The sequence below is a fragment of the Monopterus albus genome, unplaced genomic scaffold (assembly GCF_001952655.1).
Source record: "Monopterus albus unplaced genomic scaffold, M_albus_1.0 scaffold33.1, whole genome shotgun sequence".
NCBI classification, from domain to species: domain Eukaryota; kingdom Metazoa; phylum Chordata; class Actinopteri; order Synbranchiformes; family Synbranchidae; genus Monopterus; species Monopterus albus.
The window spans coordinates 1,992,348-2,002,653 of record NW_018127913.1 but is presented as its reverse complement, the minus strand read 5'-3'; the positions used below and the strand labels follow the sequence as shown (position 1 = coordinate 2,002,653).

The 10,306-nt window shown below is 39.8% G+C and overlaps 2 protein-coding genes across 6 annotated transcripts in view; one reads left to right on the top strand and one right to left on the bottom strand.

The window, feature by feature from the left end:
- LOC109958503 (B-cell receptor CD22) overlaps positions 1 to 4,568 on the top strand; it is a 6,506-nt gene extending 1,938 nt beyond the window's left edge. Inside the window, exons 5-9 of one of the 2 annotated variants that reach the window (XM_020597199.1) lie at positions 134 to 339; positions 2,599 to 2,862; positions 3,176 to 3,478; positions 3,848 to 3,950; positions 4,486 to 4,568. In XM_020597199.1, coding sequence (XP_020452855.1) covers positions 134 to 339; positions 2,599 to 2,862; positions 3,176 to 3,478; positions 3,848 to 3,950; positions 4,486 to 4,549 — 940 coding nt within the window. In that variant the 3' untranslated portion in view covers positions 4,550 to 4,568. Of the gene's footprint in view, positions 1 to 133; positions 340 to 2,598; positions 2,863 to 3,175; positions 3,483 to 3,847; positions 3,951 to 4,485 lie in introns of those variants that run through there. The other variant, XM_020597200.1, reaches the window with a different exon arrangement.
- Positions 4,569 to 6,269: 1,701 nt separating this feature from the next.
- LOC109958504 (B-cell receptor CD22-like) overlaps positions 6,270 to 10,306 on the bottom strand; it is a 10,971-nt gene continuing 6,934 nt past the window's right edge. The window contains exons 1-8 of one of the 4 annotated variants that reach the window (XM_020597201.1): positions 9,842 to 9,883; positions 9,327 to 9,498; positions 8,062 to 8,406; positions 7,750 to 7,971; positions 7,003 to 7,290; positions 6,581 to 6,662; positions 6,438 to 6,474; positions 6,270 to 6,357 (exon numbers count right to left, since the gene is read on the bottom strand). In XM_020597201.1, the coding sequence (XP_020452857.1) occupies positions 6,319 to 6,357; positions 6,438 to 6,474; positions 6,581 to 6,662; positions 7,003 to 7,290; positions 7,750 to 7,971; positions 8,062 to 8,406; positions 9,327 to 9,366 (1,053 nt within the window). In that variant the 5' untranslated portion in view covers positions 9,367 to 9,498; positions 9,842 to 9,883 and the 3' untranslated portion in view covers positions 6,270 to 6,318. Of the gene's footprint in view, positions 6,358 to 6,437; positions 6,475 to 6,580; positions 6,663 to 7,002; positions 7,291 to 7,749; positions 7,972 to 8,061; positions 8,407 to 9,326; positions 9,703 to 9,831; positions 9,884 to 10,306 lie in introns of those variants that run through there. The other 3 variants (XM_020597203.1, XM_020597205.1, XM_020597204.1) reach the window with 3 other exon arrangements.

Genomic DNA, 10,306 nt, shown 5'->3' with positions numbered 1-10,306 from the left:
GGCCCTCACAAGGAAGCACCACTTAACCATGCATATGTGTGCGTCATAGGTGCACACCGGTACTTCAACAAATAGCACTGCTCCTCTGGTTAAGTGCCTACAGTAAGTCTGTCTGTCCATCTGTCTGTGTCAGGTATGTGTTCCACACTGCTGGTATCTTCCCAGATCCATCGTACCAAAACAGGGTGCAGTACCTGGGACAACCAGGAACAAAAAACTGCTCTCTGAGGATTTCTAACCTGCGACAGTCGGACAGTGGAACCTATGTGTTTTACCTCATCACCAGCCACCCAACAGAGAAGATGCCAGCTCAGAGAGGCACACAGCTCCTGGTGGCAGGTGGGAATGTTTACTGTATTCTCTATTGCAGCTGATTATAAAGACCATCAGCAGCAGCAGCAGATGCATTACCATCACAGTCATCAATCAGTAATCTGTCATTTGTAGAGTTGCAAAGCGCTTACGAAAATGAAAATATAAAGCAACATTTATGAAATGGCAACATCAGTTAAAAGACACGTGCAAAAGCTAAACGTGCCTTAAATACTGAAATGGAGAATTAATCATGCAATAGCACTGGACCCCAGTTCAACTTGATCGTATTGTTAATCAGTGATAAGTGTAACAGTCCTCTCCCAGAAGTTTTTATGTTTTCAAGAAATAAAACACTTATAAATAAAACACAACATTTGACATCAAAATTGCACTAGATGCCTGTTAAATAAAACTAATATGAGAGTTACATTGAATTTGATATTAAAAATTATTAGTAAAAAAGAAAGCTGAAGACAGAAGGGATGACGGGGTTTAGCTGCACTGCTGATTCACCCTGCCGCCCACTGCCAGAAAACCAGGATGACTTTTAAAAAAATAAATGCTCTGTACTTCACTGTATACATTCACTAATAGAATGCTTTCTTTTATTTGTTTTTGCTTTTTAAATGTTAAAAAGAAAGTATTAATTAATTATTCTGACAACTTACAACAAAAACAAACCAGGCCATTATATAATTTGCAATCAAAAATGAAAAACCTTGGCGTCTCAAAATGTTTGCACTGTTACACACCAGCAGACAAACCACAAAGACTTTTCATTTGTCCTTCCTCTAAGTCATGACCATTTTTGTCCTTCTGTCTGTCACAGTCACTTCCACACTGAATTATTAGGAAATTCTCTGCTACAGAAACATGGCTGCTCCATTTTATTGTACAAGAAACAAGTATAAAACTAATAATGTTTGTGCTTTGTACACATCCTAATAACAAGTGTTAATGTTATAGATAGATAGATAGATAGATAGATAGATAGATTTGTGTGTGCAGGGAAGGGTAGGAAAACTAGTGTTGCTCCACCACAAAGATATTCTTAAGTAGTTGATGAAACATCTGTGTGAAGTCATACTCTTGTCCTTTTCTTGTGCTTTTCTCTGTGTCCATGCTGTGTCATTGTCAACACCCTGTGCTGTTGACCTGCAAAACAACAAAACAACCAAAAACGGTAGAATACAATAGAACAGAAATGAATTATCTTGAGATTTATTTTCGAGTAATAGAGGTTGTACTTTGGCCAGTGCAGTACCTACTGTTAGGTTAAAGGGTCAAACAGTAGTTTCGAAGCATACTTGCAAATATGATTAAAACCAGCATCTTGTTGTGTGAATGAAATCAGCCAGAAGGCAGAATTGACCTTTTAATGGTCAACAGCTCTCCTAGGATCAAGGGTTCAGTGCCGGTGGGATTATGCAACAGTTTCAAAAACACGAGTCAGACCACAGGGGTCATATCTTCAAGGTATTTGTCTGTTCATCTACTTTTTGACATTATGGGGAGCCATTTTTACAATATTGTGTAGTTATTTTATAGTTCACGCTCAACAGCAAGAAATCACTTCATTCTACAAGAAAATGTTTTCGGCCTTTTGGCCTTCATCAGTGTCACAGTCTCACAGTGCAACTGCTTCTTTAAACATTTTGCACACATGAAACCTCTTGAGTTAATTAGCGTGCAGCTGCTTGAGTAATGACATATGAAACAAGGTGAGTTCTTAGAACACAGGTAAAAGTGACAACATATTCAAACCCATGTAAAGCCAAACAGCAGGCTTTCAAATTTAACCCATTTAAAAGCATTAATGTCAAACCAAGATATAATCAGTGTTTCCACAGGTCTATATAAAAAAATATGGAATACATTTTTTAAAATGTATTCTCGCAGAATATAGTGATTCCTTGCTGTTGAGCGTGATCCTACTTTTCAATTAATGGACAATATAACTGGGATAACACATGATTTTTCCTGAGCACAGTGGAATCTGTACATACGTTACAAGCCAATAATAATCCAGAAATGAGTAAATATACAAGAGTGTAGCCAATATCTCATCCAAATTGTATTTACTGTTAGGCAGAAGATGGCTTGTTGAACCATCATACAAGGAAAGCTTGAAACGCAACTCTTTTTTAAATAGAGTGAAACAGTTGGATGAACTGACAGAATCAGATATCGGTACGCATTGTTACCGAGTATTCAGTCAAGTGATGAATTTTGTCTACTTAAAGATATAAAGTAAGTAACATACATATCATACCTTTTTTCCAGACTCCCCCAGTGCAGTCACAGTGTCAGCAGGTCCCTCCAGCGACATCACCGAGGCCACGGCCTTACGTCTGGCCTGCTGCAGCCCTGCAGCCAGTCCAGCAGCTGTTTTCAAATGGTTCAAGGGCACAAGCACCACCACAAGACATACTGGACCAGTGTGGAACATCAGTGAAGTTACATCTAATGACGCTGGCAGCTACTACTGTCAGATACAGACCGGAGACACAGTGAGGAAATCGCCGATGCTTGCCATCAATGTACAGTGTAAGCGAGCTTTAATCCTATTTTAAATACATTTTTTTATATTTACCATTTAGGTTTATGCAAGTTTCAGGTCTTCAAGACCAACAGCTGTATTTATTAACAAATGTAACATGTGCTCTTCAGCTTCAACTGACAGTCATCCACTCATTTGGTCAGTCCAGTCATGTCAGTTTGTTCTGTCGTCATTAAACTTCCCCATACTGATGATTGAGTCAAAATTGGGTTTGATACATGGGATAAAAAGAAGCAGTACGGTGACTTGAAGCTGCTGCAGCTGGAACTGACCTTTGACCTCCTTCTTGTATACATGTAGATTCTCCTCGAAACACAACTGTCTCGGTCTCTCCTGCTGGAGAGCTACGGGATGGGCTTACTGTGATTCTTACCTGCAGCAGTGACGCTAACCCACCTGTGCACTCATACGCCTGGTACAGAGGAGCAGCATGTCTACCTACAGCAGACAGAAGCTTTCACCAAGTAAGACAGTCCCTGGCTACACCCACAGGCAGAGGCCTGACTCTCAGCAGCACCAACATCACCGTGAAGGAACAAGGGCAGCACTGCTGTGTAGCACGCAACAGACATGGATCACAGACTTACTCTGTAACACTCACAGGTAGGTAGGTGAGTGAAGAGCATATCATTCATAGAACATACATATTACTGTTTTTACTTACAATCCTGCAGTACATAGTAGCAGAATAATGCCATCCAAATCATCCAAACATCAACAAACTTATTAGAAAACATAGGATGCCTTGAACTGAGCACAGGGCAGTGCTTATATGATGGAAACATGTCTGACTTTGACTGACACTGTAGCGATAGGGCATACTGACAGACACATTCACTTTAGACTTTGACTTTGACTTTTGTTACAAATAAATCTGAGAAAAACCTTATTCATACCAAAACAAAACACATGCATCGCATATAGTCTCATAAAACAATGTCTGAGCTCTCTCTGTTTATCTGTGCACTGCAGCAATGACCCCATCTGACTCTGCAGGAAGCAGAGTGGTGCTTATCGTAGTGACCATTGGTGTTCTTCTGGCTGTTATAGCCGTAGCTGCCTTTCTCATAATAAGGTAAGTTCTTTGCTTGTCTTGCAACCAGGTTGTATTCCTTTGCTTCCTGTTGTATTTCTATCTATCATCATTTCATCATCAGGAATAAAAACAAGCACTGCAGTTGAATATGTGGAAAATATACAAAAATACTGATTAAAATGTATATCAGTTTGAAAAAAATCTAGTGTAATAGTCGTCAGTAGGCTTCAGTGTTAAGTATCACAAAAGACCTCATATACAGTAGAAAAAGATCCCGTGTGTGACACGTAGCCCAACCCGAAGTGATGCTGTCTGAAACCACCACAGTCTGCATTCACTGGCTGTAGATTGGAGTACTGAGATCATCCAAAACAAACAAATGGTTCACTGACAGGTTGATGTGACACCCACAGTAGTGTAAATATTGTCTAGGTTTGGGCTACACTGTGTTACTTACATGAATACATTTATATATTTTTTTTAAAACTATCAAGACAATATAAGATTCTTATCAAATTAACATAGTAATGCATTTAAAAATTGTTTTGATGAGTTTTTCTGTCTGTACTTTCAGGAAATGTAAGTTGTCCCCGCACCAGTCCTATGTCCTCACTGAGACAACTTCTACAGAGCCATAAGGACTTAGCAAGAGCAAAGCCACATGCAACACCCTGCAACCACTAACATTACACAGATTGGATTTTAAGGTCAGGTCAGCATCCCTGATTTGCTTCTGTAGTGTCCTCTATCGGTATTGTGTGTTTACCCTCACACCTCTTGGGGCCAAGTCAAGCCCCATAACACAAGTGGACTTTAAACCTAGTCTTACATACAGAGCTCTCTGCACCGCTGTAGTGGCCTCACTGAAACTGGGTTCACACAAGCTGTGAGAGCCCGAAGATCATCTGATGGACTTTACTGTCCATCAGTGCAAGTGCAACACAACCCTGGGAACCGTAATACTGGGATTTTAAAGCACTCAGCTGAATGAAAATGAACTGAACTGACTTGGGTTTAGAGAGTAACTGCTTCATTTCAGAATCACCAAACTGAAGCAAAGAAAGATGCTGTTTGATCCTTTGTTTTGTTTCTTTCAGTGCAGTTTGTGCAGTGGGATAAACTGAATGCTGCTGTCAGAAACCAAGCATTTTTCAAGAAAAATAAAGTATTTATAACTGGTAAAACAAAGTGAAACCTTCTGTTCTTGCTACTTGATACTGAAACTGCTTGTTTGTGTGCTGTGGTTAGTTGACACCTATGATAACAGATGGAAATTTGAATAAAGTCTCAATGGTCTGTTACATCTGACGACCACAGATGCTGTGTGGAGTTGTTTTCAACTCTGATACTCCTACTGGAGTTCAACTACAGAGCACAAAGTGCACCGAGTACTGTATAAAGCAGCTGTAACCAGAAGCTTGTTACTGATGATAATGAGCATGAAGATGAAACATGATGATGCAAAATACAGTCTAATTAAAAGCTGTTAGCACTTCAGCCTGAGTCTCATTTGTGTGTTTTTGAGTAAACGCTTCAGTGTGATAAGGAACCAACAGATACTGACCAGAGGACAGAGAGCCCAGAGAAGTGGAGGAGGATGAAAACCAGGAGGACAGTGACTCTGACACCAGGACATCCATTTACAAAATGTATTTGGATATCGTACTGTTCAGCTCATTTGTTTATTTTTAGCCACATAGAGTGAGAAGAGATGAGTAAATTGGTGTATCATCTATTTCTAAATGCATTTTTAAGTACAGTGCTTCATTTTGCTAATATTTAAAGAGACAGTTGCACATACAGAATTTGAGCATCAGTTCAAGGGCTGCTTTTTGCAGGTGCATGTACCTTTTCTTTGTATCTTGTACCTTATCTTGGTATCTTGGTGCTCATATTGTAATGCCACTCATTCCGTTATGCTTGTAATTTTAAAACTGTTGTAAGCTTACAGCACATATCATCAGAGATCAGTGATGTCTTTTGTACAGTGACACCATCATTTACAGCATGTCAAGATTAATGAAAAATGCTTTGTACTTTCCATATTCTGTCAAAATTATTTAAAGCATGAATTGAGTGTTAGCATGTTAAAGCATATTCTTAAAAAATAATAAATAGACCCAAAGGAGCAGCATATCTTGGTATGTCTAGTGATTCCTGGTACAGTCTGCTTGACTAGCCGTCTGTCTCTGGTGTCTCAGGCGAGTTATGAGAAGGACTGAGCACTGACACGGACAGGAGGAGGAATGCATGAGAGGTGTAACCACAGTTTTCAAACAGGCAAACTCGATGCTCTGCTCCACTCCAGCTGTTTCCTGGTTGAGCTCAGATGATCACCAGGCAGCAGACATTTATGTTTATGTAAATATACATAATTCCTTCTGTGTAACCATGGTTTTTGACCCATTTAGGCAGTGGTAACATTTTCATAATCATTGTCGTGCTCCTGTAAAACAACAGGAAAACATTTGACATTTTGTAACAAACTGTAATTCATTTATTTAAACAGATCTGGGTCCTTCTTACCTTTTTGTCTACAGCAGAATGATTAGAGCGACACCTCCTTTAACAACCAAATAAGAAGCGTTTGTTCAGTGAACTGTTCAACATTTCATGGCATTTATAATAAAACTGACCATATTCAAAGGGTAAAAAAATTATAAACTCACCAAGCCCAGATAACAACCAATGCAAGCAACACCACAATAACAACTTTGACTCCAATACCAACCAGGAAGATGAAGTGATTAACTGTAAGGTAGGTAAGAAGTTAAAAAAAACACTGCATGAGAAAACAAACAGGATCTTGGATTTTGCTCTAACAAATAAATAGAATTCTATGAATATAGTGAAAGTATTTTTGTTAATGTTTGTTTAAATTTCAGGTTATTGTATTTTCAAAAAATTTAATTTTGGCACTAACTCCAAATATACTTTATAGTTGCATATATGATGAACAAAAGTTACATTTCAAGTTGAAGTTGATTCCCCAGCTACATAAACATCTTTCTAATCAGGCTAGCTTGCAACATTTAAACATTCGTTCCCAAATATGTCATGACAATCGTCCAACAGCTCTCTGCATACTCACAGTATGATGCGCCCACAGTCAGCAGCACCTCAGTCGAATTGTTCCCTCCCAGACTGTTCATGGCCTGGCAAAGGTAGAGTCCAGTGTCGGACGCCTCCACAGAGGGAAGAAACAGCATGTGTTCTACACCGACCTGCAGCGGTGAGCCGGAGCTGGAAATGTTACGCCTGTACCAGATGTAGCTGTGTGCTGCAGGGTTAGCTGCACTGCTGCAGGTCAGGTTCACGCTGCTGCCTTCTGCCAGGCGACCAGGATGGCTCACCTCAATGGACACATTACATGGAGGATCTGCATAAAAGCAACTATTTGTAGATGATCTTGACAACTTACACCTAAAGCAAGGCAGTACATGAAATAATATCCATTCAGAATTTTAAAGACATAATTTGACTTTTTGAGAAATAGGTTCATCTGTGTTCTTGACGAGAGTTAGGTGAAAAGACCAACACCATTCTTTGTCCACCAGAATTATACATGGTAAAACACCGAGACAGGAAACCCCTAGTTTCTTGCAGATACAGTATGCTCATGTGCCATAGGCTGAGTGAAGATATATACTTTAAAAACTTTCAGTAAATTGTTTGTAAATGCACTACAATAGCTGTGCCAAAACAATATTTGTCAGGTTATCTATAACCTCTGCTAAAAGATGTGTTTCTTTCAACATTCAGTTAAACATTTTTAAGTAAAGCTGCAGCCTGTAAAATTCAGAGCTGGTCTCAACAATTTCTTCTTAACAGTACTTACATTGAACCTCCAGAGCCACAGGGTCTGATTGCATTGCCATATTTCCTTCAACAGCACATAGGTAATTCCCAGCATCCTCTGCCTGAGCCTGGAACCCTGGTTTGGCTACTGGACGTCCATCTTTGAACCAGACTGTGGTGAAAAGTTGGCAGCTTACACCACATTCAAGAGTCACGTTGTCCCCTGCTCTCACTGTCTTTGGGTACACTCTGGCACTCAGCTCTGTACGTCGACCAGGTGAGTAAACATGATATTAGGAAAAGCTGAAAATACTACACTTGAGGAGTAACACTCAATTTAGACTAATTTTACCTGTGACATACAGATGCAGGGATGTTTTACTACGCCTTCCATACATGTTGGTATCAAACCAGAAGTAATAATGTCCAGTGTCCTCAACCTGCAGGTCATGGATTGCAAGGCTACAGTCATGCTGCTGGTCACCAAGATATTCAGAACGATTCTGATATAAAGGAAGGTCAGAGAGCGCAACACGTATCCAGATACCACTTTTCATTTGCCCTTTGGACCATGCAGTCTTACTAACAATTTCCCCATTACTGTAGTTATACGAACAACTGAACTCCACCGATGATCCTTTTAAAGCACAAGGATTTGGGTTTTCAAAAGTGACCGACCAACCAGACACAGTGGTCCCTGCAAAGAAGATGAAACATGCCATGTAATCTGTACAGTAGAGGGAAAAGGAAGCAAAATGATCTACATTTAATATGGGAACTTGTGACTTACAAAGGAACTGTGATGGGGGACTTTGGGTTCCTCAAATAATACTAATAATAATGTCCTTTGGTGAAGCATCCACAGGGTTTTATAAAGCGCTTTACTTCACTTTACTGCCTTAGCTCTGATATGGGTTCAGGTCTAGTGTGATTTTAGTGAAGCATTACACACAATCAAAGCAGGAAAAGAATTTCCCTCCCTGGACGTTTTCATGTTAGCTCAAACAACATTCAGCCTGGAAGCCAATACTCAGGGCAAAAAAGACTACAACAACTTGGCGTTGCCTATTAAGTTTAGCTGAGAGCATCGCGGATGGATAATCGTTAGATAAGAGGCAGTAGCAGAGGTGAAGGTTAGGTTCAGTTTAAAGTAAGGAGAGAGACTTCAAAGACTCCCGAGTCTTGGAATCTAATGCTAAACATCTGGATGAGCTGATAACTGTTTGTTTCTTCGTTTGTGTGCAAGTCAAGCGTTTAAAATTTATAGTGATTGGAGGGAGAGTTTAGTGACTCTATATCAAACAGGTGGTGTCAGCCTCATGAGAATAAAATAATGCCCTTGCTAGTGTCTCATTTAGGTTTTGACATCTTTGTTATGTGGATAACCCAACAAGTGAGTGTGTCGACCCTCTCTGGTTTTCATTCTTCACTGTTGAGGATACACTAGAAAGCGTGCAAGGTGAATAAATGTGATCAACAGAATAAATAGAAGGAAATACCACTGATATGTAAAAACTAGTAGTAGCGAAAGGAACAAGGAAAAAAGCGACCAAATTTATTTTTAAACAATTTTGCACTTTGTTTCGAAACTTAAATGGAAAAATAATCTCTCCTTACCTGTCTTCATGATCAGAACCAACAATGCGATCATCTCCATGTCAACGTAAAACACCGATGGATGTGAGATCTTGTCTTTGATTTGCTCCTGTGGCCCCAGGCAGCATGGATCAGGAGCGGAGGAAGAGAGAAGGCGACCACATGAGAGCTCCTCACTTCTGGAAATGTGAACCTGGGGACAGGCGACAAACGAAGCCCCGGCGGCTACATTAACATGATGCTCCGTATGCAGCTGCTACGTCGCCAGTGGTCTGCACGAAACACTAAGAGAAGGACGAGTTCCCATTTACAGGAAGAGGAACTCAGCGGTATGAAGAAATAATGGAGATAAGACACTATCAAAAATGTTACAAATGCGTGTTTAACGTTTTGTCTGTAACAAGCGATTTGTGTGTGTGTGTGTCATGCTGTTCACAAATGCATGCTGTACAAACTGCACATAAAACACATTTTACAAATGCTTAAAATCGATTTTTTTGTGTGCAGTTCTTTAGAAAGTACGTACACATTATTACCTACGCATGCGTGGCTCGTCTAACACACGAATCACCTTTCGCGCACACACGGATTTTTGAGAGTGTTTTTCCGCACTCTCAAAAGTCCACGATCCACGAATGCACGGTGCATTTAAGGACACGTGGAAAACTCGGACATCAGAGTTTCCAAACCTGTTTCCCAAACCAAAGTATTTACACAACGCTATTCCAAATGGACATTACATAAAATAAACAAAAATATCTAATACATAACACGTTTTAACATAGAACATTCCAGTTGCCTGCAGTTTGTGGTGCATGCTCTAAATTTTTATATATTTAGAATTTAGAAGTTATGGAGCTAAAGTTAATGTTCTACTCTGCGCAGTTTATAGTTTTTCCAGTAGGGCATATTTTAGTGATGCACATATTCCTCCCGACGGAGTTTGTTGTTGTTTTTCAGTGGGACATGTTTTAGTGATACACACCGCTAGTAAGTTTAGC